This window comes from Bubalus bubalis, chromosome 19, assembly GCF_019923935.1.
Source record: "Bubalus bubalis isolate 160015118507 breed Murrah chromosome 19, NDDB_SH_1, whole genome shotgun sequence".
In the NCBI taxonomy this organism is placed as follows: Eukaryota; Metazoa; Chordata; class Mammalia; order Artiodactyla; family Bovidae; genus Bubalus; species Bubalus bubalis.
This window is the reverse complement of record NC_059175.1, coordinates 67,815,472-67,834,165: the sequence shown is the minus strand read 5'-3', so window position 1 is coordinate 67,834,165 and position 18,694 is coordinate 67,815,472. Positions and strand designations below refer to the sequence as shown.

Genomic DNA, 18,694 nt, shown 5'->3' with positions numbered 1-18,694 from the left:
TCTCCAGGCAAGAACACTGGAGTGGGTTGCCATCTCTTTCTCCAACGCATGAAAGTAAAAAGTGAAAGTAAAGTCGCTCAGTCGTGTCCGACTCTTAGCGACCCCATAGACTGCAGCCTACCAGGCTCCCCTGTCCATGGATTTTCCAGGCAAGAGTACTGGAGTGGGGTGCCATTGATGAGGGGAAACAAAAGGCCTGATTGCGTGTATACCTTTGGGAACTCCTGGCCTCACCAGCAGCTCTTCTGTGTTCTAGCACCGCCCAGGCTACCTGCCTTGCCAACCGGCCAAAGCCCGTGAAGGAGTACAAATATCCGGAGAAGCTGCCCGGAGAGTTATACGACGTGAACACACAGTGCAAGTGGCAATTTGGAGAGAAAGCCAAGCTCTGCATGCTGGATTTCAAAAAGGCAAGCGATTGTTGGCAAGTGTTCAATGCGAAATGCTTCATAAAACCGTTTTATTCGGTGAAGCTGACGTTGATGTATGCTGCGTTTATTGGGTACCTACCAAATGTCAAATCCTGTGTGTTAGGGCTGGCCCTGTATAACAGGAAACACATGTTTTACTGGCAAAGAAGATGGCCATGGATGCTGCGGTAGGTATCAGCTTTCTCTCGAGTACTGACTTGGCCTCTTGGGTCAGCTCCTTCTGATTTATCATGTGGGAGTTCAGTGAGAACTCTTGGTTGGTGGAAGGTGGCAAATTAATACACTGCATTCTTTTCAAATGGTGTTTAAGGAACAGTGTGCACTGCCCCTGCTCCCCTACCTTCCTTGGACAGAGACAGAATTTACCATAAGGCAGTAGCCTGTCTGGGACTTCTGATTATTAAATTCCTCAAATGAAGTATTTCTAGAGAAGCCTTTCATAGTAGTCTACTGACCCCAGGGACACCAGCAGAGTTGTTTTCTCACATAGATTCCCCATGTAACACAGAGACACGTGGTCTTGCTAGACAAGGGAACATGAAAATTTCATAACTCGCTCTACTAAACTGCTATCAAAGCCACCCATAAATGGAATGAAAGTAGTTATTTTGGGGGCTTCCCTGGTGGCTCAGTCCATAAAGAATCCACCTGCCAATGCAGGAGACCTGGGGTCAATCCCTGGGTCAGGAAGATCCCCTGGAGAAGGAAATAGCAACCCACTCCATTATTTTTGCCTGGGAAATCCCACGGACAGAGGAGCTTGACAGGCTACAGTCCATGGGGTCACACGAGTTTTCTTTTATCCTAGTTTATAATAAAATCAAAAGGAAAGTGGACAAAAATATATAGTCCTCCAGAAATCTCCAACATTTCAGAACACGTTGGGAATATGCCCAATTTAAATCCAACATGATCATCTTCTTTCTTCTAAACTCAAGTAGGTCTCCCCGTAGAGTCAGTTACAGCTGTCTGCCAGAACTGGATGTTTATCTCCTCAGCTGGGTAATCTCAGCTTGGAACCAGAATAGTAAATCAGCTAGCATCAACACAGTATTCCCAGTGTTGCTTTTTCCGTTGGAGGAATATGTAAGATCCCTGAGAATTTTTTGTGTTACTCTTCTATTTGCTAAGGAAAAGGAGCCCACATCTAACATTTTCTTTCAAAGGTGGAGTGTTCTACAGCATACTCCTGGTTTCCACACTGTTTTGCTGAGACTGTAGGCTATCATCCGTGGTAAACTAATAGTGTTTGGGAAATACAGGGAGTAAGTTAAATGCAGCATGTCTTTCTATTGTCGTTACTGTTTAGTCACTAAGTCATGTCCAACCCTTTCATGACACCATGGACTGTAGCCCGCCAGGCTCCTCTGTCCATGGGATTCTCCAGGCAAGAATACTGGAGTGGGTTGCCATTTCCTTTTCCAGACATCTTTCTATTACTGAGGAAATATTTACACTCAGGGAAATGCATTTGTTTTAGGTTTAGAATTAAATTTTTACTTGGTAACCTTTTATCAAACTGAGGTCCCCTCTTGGTCCTTGCTTGGTAAGAGATTCTGTTAGTTTGTTTACCAATATTATTTACAGCTTCTGTAGCCGCTACAATATTTGTTACTTGTTATGTAATGATTTCAAAGATGAGTGTTAAAATCTTTAACAAAGGTTATATATTTTTCTGTTTTTCCCATTGGTTCTTTTAGTTTTTGCTTTGTGTATTTTGAAGCTAGGTTTTTAGGTGTATACAAGTTTTGGATTTATGTCTTCCTGATCCTTTCATTAATATACAATAACTTAATTTTACTTTTGATGATGTCACTTTTCTTGAATTCTACTTTATCTTATGCTAATACAGCCACATCAGCTTATTTAAGAATACTCTTTGCATATTTTCCCCATTCTTTAACTGCCTGTTTCTTTGTGTTTTTATGTAACAGGTGTCTGTTGTAGCATCCTTTAGTTTGATATTGCTTTTGTATCCAGTTGAACAGTTTCTAGCCTTTCACTGGAATGTTTAATCCATTATGTTTAATGTAATTATTGACATGGGACTTCCCTGGTGGCTGAGATGGTAAAGAATCCACCTGCAATGCAGGAGACCCTGAGTCTGATCTCTGGGTTGGGAAGATCCCCTGGAAGAGTGCATGGCAACCCACTCCAGTATTCTTGTCTGAAAAGTTCCCATGGACAGAGGAGTCTGGCACGTTATAATCCACGGGGTCACAATGAGTCGAACACGACTGAGGGACTAAGCACAACAATTATTGACACAGCAGATTTAAATCTCCCATTTTGCTATTTGTTTCCTGTTCTCATTCCTTTTTTGTTTCTGTTTTATTTTGGGGTCACAAAGAGTCAGACATGACTGAGGGTCGTGGGGTCACAAAGAGCCAGACACGACTGATCGACTAAGCACAGCAGTTACTGACATAGTGGATTTAAATCTCCCATTTTGCTATTTGTTTCCTGTTCTCATTCCTTTTTTGTTTCTGTTTTCTTTTGGATTAAATGTCTTTTCAAAAATTCTAGTTTTTGAACCAATTTGCGTTTTAGCTATCTTTTTCTTGTACTTTTAGTGGTTGCTCTAGAGCTGCATCTTTAACTTGCAACCTATGTAGAATTAGCATCATGTCACTTTATGCAAAATGCAGGATCCTTACAACAAATGGGTCCATGTAGCCTTCTCTCACACTTTGTGCTATTGTCATGATGCACTTTATTTCTTTTGCAAGTTATGAGCCACATGGCACACTGTTACAATTTTTGTTTTAAAATAATGGGTTATTTTTAAATAAAATAGGGTCGTCTTTTATGTTAACCCACACGTTTGCCATTTATTATTCATCAGTTTCAAACTGCGTCATTTCCTTACGGCCTGAAGAACTTCCGTAGCATTTCTGTAGCACAAATCTGTGGCCCTAAAGTATCTCAGGTTTTCTTTATCTGAAAAATGTCATTAATTTACCCTCAGTTTTGAAGAACATTTTTTTTCTGAATATAAAATTCTAAACAGTCCATTCTTTGTTCCTTTTTTTCCCTTTAGACCCTTTAAAGACATAGTTCCATTTTCATCTGACTCAGCTGTTTCTGATAAAAGTTTGTCATCATTTGTCTCTTTCTTCTAACATTCCTAGTCATTTATTTAGACAATTCATCAAACTATGCATTTGGTTTATTTTAAGTTTCATACTAGAATCACCATTTGGTTTTTTTTATAGTCTATTTCTCTAGAGAATATCCTATTTGTTCACCTATGCACATTTTTTGAATATATTATAATATATCACTTGTGTTACAATTATATATCATGATATATTGTTATTTTATGTTATGTATATTAATATTACGTTGTTATAGTAGGTGAATTATTTTGATCCCCTGAGCCTTTGTTTTATTATTCCTTTTTTTTTTTAGTCCCTCAGTCATACCTGACTCTTTGTGACCCCATAGACTGTAGCCCTCCAGGCTCCTCTGTCCATGGGATTCTCCAGGAAAGAATACTGGAATAGGTAGCAATTTCCTTCTCCAGGGGATCTTCCAGACCCAGGAATTGAACCTGAGTCTCCCATATTGCAGGCAGATCCTTTACCTTCTGAGCCACCATTATTCTTCCTTCAGTTCAGTTCAGTTCAGTCCTTCAGTCATGTCCGACTCTTTACGACCCCATGAATCGCAGCACACCAGGCCTCCCTGTCCATCACCAACTCCAAGAGTTCACTCAGACTCACATCCATCGAGTCAGTGATGCCATCCAGCCATCTCATCCTCTGGCATCCCCTTCTCCTCCTGCCCCCAATCCCTCCCAGCATCAGAGTCTTTTCCAATGAGTCAACTCTTCGCATGAGGTGGCCAAAGTACTAGAGTTTCAGCTTTAGCATCATTCCTTCCAAAGAAATCCCAGGGCTGATCTCCTTCAGAATGGACTGGTTGGATCTCCTTGCAGTCCAAGGGACTCTCAAGAGTCTTCTCCAACACCACAGTTCAAAAGCATCAATTCTTCGGCGCTCAGCCTTCTTCACAGTCCAACTCTCACATCCATAGGTGACCACAGGAAAAACCATAGCCTTGACTAGACGGACCTTTGTTGGCAAAGTAATGTCTCTGCTTTTGAATATGCTATCTAGGTTGGTCATAACTTTCCTTCCAAGGAGTAAGCGTCTTTTAATTTCATGGCTGCAGTCACCATCTGCAGTGATTTTGGAGCCCCAAAAAATAAAGTCTGACATTGTTTCCACTGTTTCCCCATCTATTTCCCATGAAGTGATGGGACCGGATGCCATGATCTTTGTTTTCTGAATGTTGAGCTTTAAGCCAACTTTTCATGCTCCACTTTCACTTTCATCAAGAGGCTTTTTAGTTCCTCTTAACTTTCTGCCATAAGGTTTTCCTTAGCTCTAAGGCACAGCCTATACTCTACCTATTAGACAGCTTGTGGTTCTTACTCATGAGACATGGACTTTGGGCTTTCCACTGGATGCCCAGATGCTCACTTTGTGTGGGCCAGAACACTGCTTTTTCCCAGCATTGTGTATGCACAGTCTTCCGACCCTTATCAGCTATCAGCTCAAAGATGCTGTGCTCTGCCAGACCACTTGGAGTCTCATCCTGTGTATCAGCCATTCACCCCTTAGATAAGGACCTGAAGGGAATCTTCAGGGCTCCCTATTCAATTTAGCTTTTTCCTTTATGGTCGTCGTCTCACAAATTCTGGCTACTTCTGCAGCCCCAACTTGCATCTCTGCACTCTCAGTTTGGCGAGACCGCTGTTGTCTGCATAGGATCCACATTTCTGTACCACGGTCAGCAAAATGTACCCAGGGAGGGAGCTGGGCAGAGGTGGCACTCACCTGATGAATTTCTCTTCTCTTGAGAACTATGTACTGTGTTGCTTGTTGCAAGAGTCTGAAACAATTAGCCAGTTCTATAATTTTTAAATGTAGAAAAGTAAGCCTAGTACCAGTTACTTCACCATAAACAATAGAGAAGATACCTTTTGAAAAAAAATCCATCAAAGTCAGTACTGTAACATAATTCCCCATGATGTGAAATTGTTTTTTAATACAAATAAAATTGACATAGTTTTCTTTTTAGAAGTTAAAATCTACTCATGTGGCCAAACCTTCTAATATAAAGAATCTCAACTTTAGATGTAGAGTGACAATTAGATTCTATATATTCCATATGAATTGAAGCATCTCAGGAAATTCTCAATTATAAAATTTAATTTTTCAAATGACCTCCTGCTGAAATCTTATAAGAATGAGTCTATTTGATTAAGTTGAAATGTAAAGATCTTGAACTTTTCTGATGGGAGAATATAAAATAATAAATAACAGAAAAACTACCCAGTGCCTAAACCAACCCTTGGCACTTAAGACCCACTCAGTACAAATTTGCTGGGAAGGGTTACAGATGGATGGATGATATTTTAGACAGGGTTAAATAGGGCTTCAGAGGATGAGACGGCTGGATGGCATCACTGATGCCATGAACTTGGGCAAACTTCGGGAGATGTTGAGGGACAGAGAGGCCTGGCATGCTACAGTCCATGGGGTCACAAAGAGTCAGACATGACTGGGCAACTGAACAACAACAATAGTTGCTTCACAGTGTTGTGTGCTTTTGTGAACAGCAAAGTGAATCAGCTATATGTTTACATGTATCCTCTTTTTTTAATTTCCCTCCCATTTAAGCCAACACAGAGCATTGAGTAGAGTTCTCTGTGCTATACAGTAGGTTCTCATTAGTTACCTATTTTATGAAAGTGAAAGTATACTCACTCAGTATCAGTAATGTATATGTGCCAATCCCAATCTCCCAGTTCATCCAGCTCCCCTTCCTCCTTCGGTGCCCATTCGTTTGTTCTTTCTATCTCTGCTTTACCAATAGGATCATCTATACCATTTTTAGTTATTTTGAACACTTTGTCTTTGTTAAGTTCCTATTCTGCTTCATCAACATCGCTTCGTGTCCTGAACTGACAATCTGAGGTGCAGCATGTGAGAATTGGAAATTTTATCACCTTAGTGTCCTGGGTACTGTTGGTAAATTGGGAAGCCCCCCGCCCTGTGCCCGCCCCACTCCATCCAGCATTTATTGCATTCCACATTCCTATCCCTGGAACCATTATTTAATAGTATCTTTGTTCCAAGAGGACCCTTAAATTTTATTAAGAATGTAATGATCATAATGTGAGTTTAATACCACCCTTGTACTTAATCCAGAAGTTAGCAGTAAAGTCAAAATATGATAAAACCAAGAAGGAATAATTGGATTTGAGTTGTTTAGATAACAAAATAAACATCATTTGAGATATTAGGGTTTCTATTTGTAGGATAGAATGTCACATTGTTATTAAGTGGCCAGCATTTACATAAAGACACCAAAGCCTTGAATACTTTCTGACATGTTAGAACACAATAGCATGAATTATATATTTCAAGGCTCTTGTAACTCTTGATTTATTTCTACCTGGGGGCCTAGAATTGGGGACTGAGCAGTTTGAAGGATGGGGCTGAAATACACAGATGGCATAAACTGGGCACAGGCTGAAGAAGAGACACATCATATGATTTAGTGGTGCGCTGACGGCCACCAGCCTCCTCTACATGGGAGCTTCTTACTTAAAAAACTTAAAAACCGTTACTTTCATTAGTATCTTCCATCTATATGTCTATATTCTGCAGAATGTTACCCAAAACTATCATGTAAGAAGACTATGAAAATTCTTTTAGCAGTAGTCTCGGTGTAGCATTTTCATATCATAAGGTTACCCTCCTAAATCATCTTAGATGTTTTCATGATCACAATCCACTGATCACTATTATGATCATTTTACACTGAAGAAGTTTCTGCTCACTCTGTCCAACGTTTCCACAGAAACAAACTAACAGATGTTTGACTCACTCAGAAAGCATTTATTGAAAGCCAGCCAGGTGCTAAGCACTGTTCCAGGTATTGATGACAAAAACATAAAAATAATTTAACATTTTAAAGCCCCATTTATTTTGCCTTCTTCCATCGTCTCCGAAACCGCCCCGGGAGTTAGCAGCGTTGGCTCCCTCCAGCCACAGCCAGGAGCCGGGCTGGGAACTGGAAGTGAGCTCACATCTCCTCAGGGTCGGAATTGAGAAAGGACACTGGCATGAATTTGGTGCCTGTAGGGTGCCAAGCCCTAAAGCGGGCACAGGACCTCCGACATTTCATGTGGCCCCCGGGACAAGTTGATGGGCAGCTACATACAAGGAGGATACCCGGGTTCTGCCTGCCCTATCTGTCCTGCCCAATTCACACCAGATATCTTCTCAGAAGCCCAAACCCTCCCCTGGGCCTCTATGTCCGTCTCCTGCTAACCCAGCCATAGGAGCTAACCATTCCCTTATCATGCACTTATCCATCTGTGTGTCCTTCCCTTTGCTTGTGCTTGCCCAGCTGCCCGAATCACTAGGTTACGTCAGGGCAGGTACCCCTCCCCTGCACCACTGTCTGAAATCTGTGTGTCATCCGTGCAAACAGAGCTTCCTAGTTGTCCCTTTGGAGACTTACAGACACCCAGCCCCCTGATGTTATGGATGCCTTTAGGTCTTCTTATGGCTCTGATCTCTAAACACGATTCCGGCCAAGAACAGAGACCCCTGGTACAGCATGCTAATTAATGTCATGAGAGCCAGGCGCAACACTGACCACCAGGCACCAGGCATGACATGTTTGCCCCAGTAGCACTTCCTGATTCTGTCAGGCTCCAGAGAAAATACAATTTAACAGTACCATGATTGTAACCATAGGAGATGACTATGAACACCTCAAAATAAAAGCAATGAATTGATATCCAAATTAAAACATCAAAAGCTTCTTAAAATTCCATGTTCTGAAAATCTGTTTTTTCAGTGAGAGAGATACAAGCGGGGTGGGAGGGTGGGGGGTCTTTAACAGCTACTTTAATTGTTAAATATATAATGAATAAATTTATGGAGATTTCAGAATTATGTTTTGTGAAGGTAAAATGCATATGGATTGCTAAAAGGAAAATCTTTCAGTCACTCATACAATGCAGAAAGCCTCGTGTGAGCTCATCTCTAGCATTGTTGAAACAGGAAGTAGAAGCACAGATGCCGTGAAGCGCCGTCTGAAACAGGAAGTAGAGGCACAGACGCCCTGAGACGCCACCTGAAACAGGAAGTAGAGGCACAGACGCCATGAAACGCCACCTTAAACAGGAAGTAGAGGCATTGAAGCACCATCTGAAACAGGAAGAAGAGGCACAGACGCCCTGAAGCCCATCTGAAGCAGGAAGTAGAGGCACAGACGCCATGAAACGCCACCTTAAACAGGAAGTAGAGGCACAGACGCCCTGAGACGCCACCTGAAACAGGAAGTAGAGGCACAGACGCCATGAAACGCCACCTGAAACAGGAAGTAGAGGCATTGAAGCACCATCTGAAACAGGAAGAAGAGGCACAGACGCCCTGAAGCCCCATCTGAAGCAGGAAGTAGAGGCACAGACGCCCTGAAACGCCACCTGAAACAGGAAGTAGAGGCACAGACGCCATGAAACGCCACCTTAAACAGGAAGTAGAGGCATTGAAGCACCATCTGAAACAGGAAGTAGAGGCACAGACGCCATGAAACGCCACTTTAAACAGGAAGTAGAGGCATTGAAGCACCATCTGAAACAGGAAGAAGAGGCACCGATGCCCTGAAGTGCCACCTGAAACAGGAAATAGAGGCACAGACGCCCTGAAGCACCATCTGAAACAGGAAGTAGAGGCACAGGCGCAGTGAAAGTCCACCTGAAACAGGAAATAGAGGCACAGACGCCCTGAATCGCCACCTGAAACAGGAAGAAGAGGCACAGACGCCCTGAGGTGCCATCTGAAACAGGAATAGAGGCACAGTCGCTCTGAAGCGCCACCTGAAACTGGAAGTAGAGGCACAGACTCCGTGAAATGCCATTTTTCAGACAGAACCATGTGGAAGTTTTGCTGTGTTGCATTTTCTTTATAACAGGAAGCACCCTGTAGATGCAGATATTAAATGTCTTGGGAAATAGTGCAGCACTGGTTCAAGTATTCAGAACAGTTGTACAGGTCATTTAAGAAATGTTTTCGTCATGTGCTCTGCAGCCCCCACCAGCTTTCCTGAAGGTCCCATCATTTCATGAGCCCCACGGTCTACCCTTCACTAAGATGTTTCTTGGGATCTAAAAGCATAAATAATTTCTTACAGTTGGAGAGGCTTTTTATTGTGGTTAAACCTCAGATCTTGTTTTATTTTGCTCACGAATCAGCCATGTGGAGCTTCCTTCCTCTGCACATGCCATTGTTCTTTCTCATCTTTCTTTGCATGAACCCTTCATCCCTTCTCTTCGGAAAGAGCCAGACTTGATCTGAAGAGTTGGCTCATCTGTCCATCTTCTCCCACTCCTTTCCTGGGTCCTTCAGGCAAAGCTCTTTTCTAATGGCAAGCCCACCCTGCACCATGTTCTTTCCCTTGTAGCAGGGGAACCTCTTCCCATGTTCACCAATGGTGATTCACACCGATCCACTCCCTCTAAGACCATTCTTGAGAGAGTAGTCTGGTCATATTGCTTATGAAACCCCATGCCTAGCTAGATACCTGGCACATTCTAGACCTTCATCAAAGATTTGGGGTTGGTGGATGGGTGGGTAAATGAATGAATGGATGACTGGCTAGAGAAATGGACACGTCAGCAAGTTTCATAGTCATCTTTAACATGGAAATGAGGATTCAGAGTTGCAGAGGTTAGTGAAAGGTAGGAGCAAGAGTGAATTATAAAATGTTATGTGTTATTGTTTTTTAATTTCTTAATTTTTAATTATTTGTACTTTTCTTCAATGTCTGGATTAAGCATATTTTATTTTTAATTTAGGAAGTATAATTTTGTTAAATGTATGATGAATAAATAGAAATAAATAGAGCTTCGGGGATAGAATGAAGTTGGACCATGTCTAGAACATGAGACTTCTGGGTCATTAGTCTACCATGAGTACCTACTCCTGAGTAGACATTAGCTTTTAATTTATATCAGTTGTTTTTCCCTTAAACTTTTCAGTAATACTGGGCTTTCCAGGTATCTCAGTGGTAAAGAACCCACTTGCCAAAGCAAGAGATGCATATTTGATCCGTGGGTTAGGAAGATCCCCTGAAGGAGGAAATGGCAACTCACTCTAGTGTTCTTGCCTGGAAGATTCCATGGGCTCAGGAGCCTGGCAGGCTACAGTCCATAGGGTGGCAAAAGAGTCACACATGACTTAACAACTAAACAACAACAACATTTTATCACAGCTGTGTGGACCATTTGTAATACTAATGACCTTCTTTCCATTTTAGGATATCTGTAAAGCCCTGTGGTGCCACCGGATAGGAAGGAAATGTGAGACTAAATTCATGCCAGCTGCAGAAGGCACTACTTGTGGGCATGACATGGTAAGAAGCTCACCTTAGGTACAGACATCATATTCAGAAGTCAGCCTTTCAGCCATGCATCCTTCCTCCTTTTGTCTTTGTATTTCTGAGCCTGTCTTCCTGATCTTTATGTTCCTATCTGATACAACTGAGCGACTGAACTGAACTGATACTATGTCGAAAGATTGCTTAATTTATATTAATTCTATGAAGAGGACTGACTCCCCTTCTCACTTTTCTAGTGATGCATTGATGAGATACCTGCAATTACTAGACACTGATGTCAGGCAACAGGTGATGGCTGATTCTGTTTAATGAGGGGTAATGTTAAACTCTCGACTACCTTATAATCATACAAAGAACTAGTGTTTAGTAGTTCTGATAAAGCCTCAGAGCATCCATTGAAGACTGTGGAACAGAGCCTTTTGACTATTGCTCCTGGGAAAATAAGATGCTGTCCTGGGGAAAAGAGAAAATTCATAAGATGGCAAGTTCATTACTAGCTGGGAGACAATGACAATTCTGTCATTAAAACTGAAAATTAAATTCTCTTACTGCTCAAGAGTAATATTTTAATTATTTTTAATTTAAGCTGCGCGATTGTCTTCTTCAAACTATAAAAGGCTACTGAAAAAGACAGAAATATGTCAGAACCAAATTGTCACCGTAACCATTTTTTTTCTATGTATCTGAACTTTTTAGTGATGCTAACAAGTACAAAAGAGAAACATATGCCTGAATATTATTGATCTAGTACATTTAAAGTCTGAAGTAAACTTTGTTACACTATAAACATATTTAAATGTGAGTACAGAAAGAAAGGATTTATAGTATTAATAAACAATGTTAACATACTTTCAGGTTAAATTATTGCAACACTGACTGAGAAAATGAAGAGAAGTGAGGTAAATTTGCCTAGGAATAGCACCTAAGAACCATTCATCCTACACGTGTTAATATGCTTTATTTTCAGACTTTCCAAGGGTGAGATTGATATTTAAATCTGTCTAGTGATATAGACAGCAGTAAACTAGTCCATAACAAAAAAGTCTAATAAGAATGCTTTTAGTTTCTCAAAAGGCAGAAGGAGAAGAGAGTGACAGAGGATAAATGGCTGGATGGCATCCTGTGGACATGAACTTGAGCAAACTCAGGGAGATAGAGACAGGGAAGCCTGGAATGCTACAGTCCATGGGGTCGCAAAGAGTCAGACATGACTTGATGACTGAACAATAGTTTCTCAAAAGAGGAAATGCATTGCTGAGGTACTGCAATGTAGAAATGCCAGTTGCACAGGATACCAGGGAATTTGGGCTTCCCTGATGGCTTAGATGGTAAAGAATCTGCCCATGATGCAGGAGATCCAGGTTGTATCCCTGGGTCAGGAAGATCCCCTAGAGAAGGAAATGGCTACCCACTCCAGTGTTCTTGCCTGGAGAATTCCATGAACGGAGGAGCTTGGTGGGCTACAGTCCATGGGTTCCCAAAGAGTTGGACACAACTGAGTGACTGACACTTTAACCAAGCAATTTACCTGAGCTTAAAGCTGCAGGTGATCATGACTCCCTGCATATACTTGATTGCAAAGTTTTCAAAATTATGCTGATTTCTTGAAAGATTGGTAGCCCTTCCATTGTTGCCCTAGTGATGGTGCACACCAGTGTGGCTTGGCTCTCCAGGCAGCCTGCTTTCTTTAAAATCTACTATTTTCTGGGATGATGTAATAACTCTGGTGCTACCCATATATTATCATTACATTCTGTTTACCTTGAAAGCACAATTGTTGTTGTTCAATTTCTAAGTTGTGTCTGACTCTCTGGGTCCCCAGGGACTGCAGTACATACCAGGCTCCCCTATCTTTCACTATCTCCTGGAGTTTGCTTAAACTGATGTCCATTGAGTCAGTGATGGCATCCAACCATCTCATCCTCTGTTGCTGATTTTCATTGGTATTTTTTTTTCATTATGTTTACAAATAGAGCTTTTTCCTTCAAATTGAAAAGAATTAGCGTATATTAAGGCAGAATGGATCCTTACGAATTGCACAGCATTAAGTGTTCTGCCCAGAATCTCGTGGGTGCCCAGTGGCCAGGATGGGACAAGCATCAGAGGCCCCTGTAAAAGCTTCTTTGGTGTTAGTTGTGTGTCTTTGTGCATCACTGGTCCACAGTGTCCATGAGGTGTACTGACTGAGAAGTGAGCATTACCAAAAGTCAGTGTGCCAGTACTTTGGGGTATTCCAGAGCAGTGGGTATGTTCTAGATAACTGACAGTAGCTCTCCAGCCTCTGTATATCTCTTTCCTGAATGGGAGCCTATTCCCCTCCACCGGCTACAACAATGAGGCTCTGGGTGGACCTGCATGCTGGTACACCTGGCCCGTGGTCAGCGCATCTTTTAGTGACAAGAGCTGTCCTTAGAACGTTATATACATTCAATCCCCACAAGCATCCAGAGGGTAAACCTACGGTAGCCCCCACTGTAGACCCAAGAACTCTTCCAGGAAAAAGACACTGGGTTCCCTGTGCTCACGCCATGAGAAATCCATAGCAAGGGGATGAGGACTACAGCCTGGATGCATGCCAAAGCAGATTCTGGTTCTTCGGTGATCCCAAATGTAAAATTAAACCAGCTCTCATTTTGTGATTACGTTTGGTACAAGGACTGGGTCATTACCTTGGGTCCCTGGAACAACTCAGTCTGGTGGTTTCCATCGTGCCTGATGCTCAGAGGAGGGCAGGCTCAGGGCACCTGAGTCAGTGCCCAGGTCATGCACCTGGCTGAGCTGATATGTAGGGCTCATTTTCTCCTCCACGGCATCAGTTTTCGTGACTCATTATGCTGCTTTCCTGTCTGTACTGGGTTTCAGAGTGACAGTGGATTTCATGGTCAGCATCACAACAGGATGTGTGCTTCATGGTGACATCACACTGCCCAAGAGAAAGCCTTCTTTCAAGTCATCGATAAAATATAAAACTGCGGCCAAATGGGATGGTTCTTAGAAATATAACCAGTGCTTCTTCAGACATTTTGTGTGTCTACTTAACATAAGGATCTTATGCTGACCACCTCACTCACCAGCTACAGGGGTCTGCAACCTGTGAGAAATTATGCTCAAAATTGTGTGCATGCATGATTATGTTTGTGTGTCTACATGCAACTTTCTTGGGAGAAGATGTAGTGGCTTCTCCTCAAATTCACAAAAAAATAACTTTTTAAAAATAATTTTTAAGAATATTCACTTAAGGATAATCTTGGTCATATATCCAGAGAGAATGATAATTTGAAAAGGTACATGCACCCATATGTTCATAACAGCACTATTTACAGTAGCCAAGATATGAGAGCAACCTAAATATCCATCAACAGATGAATGGATAAAGAAGATGTGGTACATGTTTGCAATGGAATATTACTCAGCCATAAAAAGGAGTGAAATAATGGCATTTGCAGCAACATGGATGGACCTAGAGATTATCATACTAAGTGAAGTAAGCCAGGCAGAGAAAGACAAATATCATATGATATCACTTATTTGTGGAGTCTAAAAAATGACACAAATGAATTTATAAATGAAACAGAAATAGACTCACAGATATAGGAAACAACATATGGTAACCAAAGGGGAATAAAGTAGGAGCGTGGTACTAACAGATGCACATCACTATACATAAAGTAGACAGCAAGGACCTACTTTACAGCACGGGGAACTATATTAAATATTGTATAATAACCTACAAGGGAAAAGAATCTGAAAAAAAGTACATATTTATGTAAGTATAACTGAATCACTTTGCCATACACCTGAAACTAGCACAGCATTGTAAATCAACTTCACTTCAATTTTACAAAAGTACACTCTGACAAAAACAGCAAAAAAAAAAAAAAAAATTCTGTTTTTTGCAATACAATTATTGAAGCAATGATTATCAAAGCAAAAGACTGGAAATGATGCAAGTGTTCATCAGAAGGACATGGATTGGAAATACACTCACTGGAATGTTTTGTTGCTGCAACAAAGGAGTGAGGGATGTGTCTACCTTCTTCTATGGAATGAACTACAGAATATAGAGTTAAATGAAAAAAAGAGAATGGAAAAAGATGTGGGTAACATGGAGTCATTTATGAAAGAAAAGAAATGATTAATCTACATTATTTGCTTATGTCAAAAAATAAAAGAATAAATTCCAAGTTTCAGAAAAACATTACATAAACCCTTTGTTGTTGTTCAGTCTCTCAGTCGGGTCCGACTCTTTGTGACCCCATGGGCTGCAGCACACCAGGCTTCCCTGCCCTTCACTGTCTCCCAGAGCTTGCTCAAACTCATGTTCATTGAGTCAGTGATGCCATCCAACCATCTCATCCTCTGTCATCCCTTCCCCTCCTGCCTTCAATCTTCCCCAGAATCAGGGTCTTTTCTAATGAGTTGGCTCATCTCATCATGTGGCCAAAGGATTGGAGATTCAGCTTCAGCATCAGTCTTTCCAGTGAATATTCAGGACTGATTTCCTTCAGGACTGATTTGATCTGCTTGCAGTCCAAGGAACTCTCAAGAGTCTTCTCTAACACCACAGTTCAAAAACATCAGTTCTTCAATGCTCAGCCTTCTTTATGGTCCAACACTCACATCCATACCTGACTACTGGAAAAATCATAGTTTTGATTCTATGGACCTTTGTTGGAAAACTAATGTCTCTGCTTTTTAATACGTTGTCTAGGTTTTTCATAACTTCCCTTCCAAGGACCAAGTGTCTTTTAATTTCATGGCTGCAGTCACCATCTGCAATGATTTTGGAGCCCAAGAAAATAAAGTCTGTCACTGTCTACATTGTTTCCCCATCTATTTGGCATGAAGTGATGGGACTGGATGCCATGATCTTCATTTTTTGAATGTTGAGTTTTAAGCCAGCTTTTTCACTCTCCTCTTTCACCTTCATCAAGAGGTTCTTTAGTTCTTCTTCGCTTTCTGCCATAAGGGTGGTGTCATCTGCATATCTGAAGTTATTGATATTTCTCCCGACAATCTTGATTCCAGTTTGTGCTTCATCCAGCCTGGCATTTTCATGATGTACTCTGCATATAAGTTAATTAAGCAGGGTGACAATATACAGCCTTGATGTACTCCTTTCCCACTTTGGAACCAGTCTGTAGTTCCATGTCTGTTTCTAACTGTTGCTTCTTGACCTGCATACAGCTTTCTCAGGAGACAGGTAAGGTGGTCTGGTATTCCCATCTCTTGAAGAACTGTCCACAGTTTGTTGTGATCCACACAGTCAAAGGCTTTAGCATAGTCAATTAAGCAGAAGTAGATGGTTTTTCTGGAATTCTCTTGCTTTTACTATGACCCAATGGATGTTGGCAATTTGATCTCTGATTCTTTGTGTCATTTTAAAACAAGTCCTTACATCATGTAAACCCTTTATGTAATTTTAAAATAAAACTAGACCAAATTTTATTAAAGTAATTTATAAGCATCCCAAGAAAAATGAAATAATTTAACCTAAACAAGTCCCATTTAGGCTTTAAGTCAAGGTATTGGCTTAACCATGACTTGACAGAGGAATTAGCCAAGTGACTTTAAAACCCAGCGCTTTCTGCATCTCAGGTTGAATGTATCCAATAGACACCAAGTACTAGAAGGAATCATAAGCTGTTTTCAGCGACCATATCAATATTGATAGGTTGTTTCTGCCTTCCTAAAACTATCATTTTCTAGTCTCCTACACAGTGTTCGCCATCAAAATGCCGACTGTGCCCAGTGCATAACTCCACCAGCGAGAAGACCAAGGCCACTGAATGCAACTCTCTGTCTTGTGTAGCTTTTGCACGTGGTGCAAGTGCAGGAACCACGGGGACTTTAGCAGAATATCATCAATGGGCACGTCTCTGGAGGAAGGGGAGCTGATAGCATCCCCGGCCTCCCCAGGACAGGTGGAGCCCTGTGTGGGTTGTCTCATGTCCTCAGAAGCCTGTGTGACCTCTGACAGGCATCACTTAAAGCCTCCAGGCTCCCAGCCCAGGTGCTTTGGAGTAAAAGCATGAAGCGCCGGATGGAAATGACAAGGTGTTGAGACACACAAACCCTCCAGCTGGACTTTTCTGCCCGACAGTCAGTCTGTTCTGACAGCAAGAGATGAAGAGCGTGTTGTTGCCAGGGAAGATTAGAGTTCACACACCTGAAAGGTGAACAATTGAACTACGTGTTCCTACAACAAAACTTGACTACATGTGCGAGATTCCAGCAGCTCAGACAGATGCCTGAAAACTAGTCTTCTCTGTATCTTCCCTTCATGCGGATTTATAGAACAAGGCTAACTTTGGAAAAATAAAAGAAAAGTGGCATTGACGTATATACACTACCATGTGTGAAATAGACAGCTAGTGGGAAGCTGCTGTGTAACACAGGGAGCTCAGTGTGGTGCTCCATGATGACCAGAGGGGTGGGATGGGGTGAGGGGGGTCTGGGAAGGAAGCTCCAGAAGGAGGAGACAAGTATACATGTGGCTGATTCACATTGTGGTACAGCAGAAACTAACGCAACGTTGTAAAGCAGTTATACTTCAATTAAAAAAAAAAAAAGAAGCATTAAATGTGTTTTCATTATGTGCTCCTGAGGGCAGGGAGACTGATGTCTGCTTATACTACCAAGTTTCCAGGGCTGAGCATTGCTGTAGTGATGAAGTCACTCTCCACCCACAGTCAGATCACTGTTCTTGTTTTTGTTTTAATTTTCAGTGGTGCCGCGGAGGGCAGTGTGTGAAATACGGGGACGAAGGCCCCAAGCCCACTCACGGTCACTGGTCAGACTGGTCTCCCTGGTCCCCTTGTTCCAGGACCTGCGGAGGAGGGGTGTCGCACAGGGACAGACTCTGCACAAACCCCAGGTGAGCGCTCAGACCTCCCTCCTCCCCAGCGAGCCATCTCTCTGTGACAAACTTCCCAAAGAGTATGTGGAAGGAAGCTCAGTGAAAATAATTCTGTACTTCTTGTATTACTACAAAAGAATTGCAAGGCAGAAAGCCATTTCACTCAGGCATTTATTGTATAGTGATGTCTCTGTGATATGATTTAAGGCACTTGTAACTATTTGACCACAACAAAAGTAACTGTGCATGGATGCTCAGCTTCTCAGTCATGTATAACCCTTTGCGGCCCCATGGACCTACCAGTCTCCTCTCTCCATGGAACTTCCCAGGCAAAAATACTGGAGTGGGTTGCCATTTCCTTCTTAAAGGGATCTTCCCAACCCAGGAGTTGAACCCAACTCTCCTGCATTAGCAGGCAGATTCTTTACAGCAGAGTCACCAGGGAAGCCCCAAAAGTAACAGACCCGACAACAATATTCAGGAACTTGATTGTAATCTATTTACATGAAATACCAAGGTTCTGCCTAAAATATGGAAATAAGTCATAAGAAAAGTGTAGAAAACACAAGTGAGTGAGAATCAGTAGGGACAATTTTTTCAAGTGAGAAAAACAAAGCCTTGGTTTTTCATCAAATATATTTACCTGCGCAGTGTGTGGTTTCATTGTGTCTTCTGTAGGAGATAAGGATGTTAGAAGCAGACCTCAGTGCAGTGGAGTGAAAGGGGTGTTCAGTCCTCATTGTACACCTTTATTTGTTTAACTTACGTTGACACTAAGTAAAATGATTTATGTTAGTCCTGTCTTTAATGCATGAGACCCAGTTGGTCTGCTGCTTTGGCAGGGTGCTCCCCTTCTGGGGTGCCTGTGTGAATTCTAGGGGTGAAGGGGGTGTTTACTGTCCCTTGCAGCCAGTGGAGGATGACTGCTCCTTCCATCCCCTTCCTTGTCACAGGAAGCTGGGAGTGGAAAGAAGCT

At 41.9% G+C, this 18,694-nt stretch overlaps 1 protein-coding gene across 3 annotated transcripts in view; it reads left to right on the top strand.

Annotated features, from left to right (window-relative positions):
• ADAMTS16 (ADAM metallopeptidase with thrombospondin type 1 motif 16) overlaps positions 1–18,694 on the top strand; it is a 190,814-nt gene that overhangs the window by 86,056 nt on the left and 86,064 nt on the right. For all 3 annotated transcript variants that reach the window (XM_044932412.2, XM_044932411.2, XM_044932413.2), the window contains exons 10-12: positions 257–410; positions 10,779–10,874; positions 17,588–17,736. In XM_044932412.2, coding sequence (XP_044788347.2) covers positions 257–410; positions 10,779–10,874; positions 17,588–17,736 — 399 coding nt within the window. The remainder of the gene's footprint in view (positions 1–256; positions 411–10,778; positions 10,875–17,587; positions 17,737–18,694) is intronic.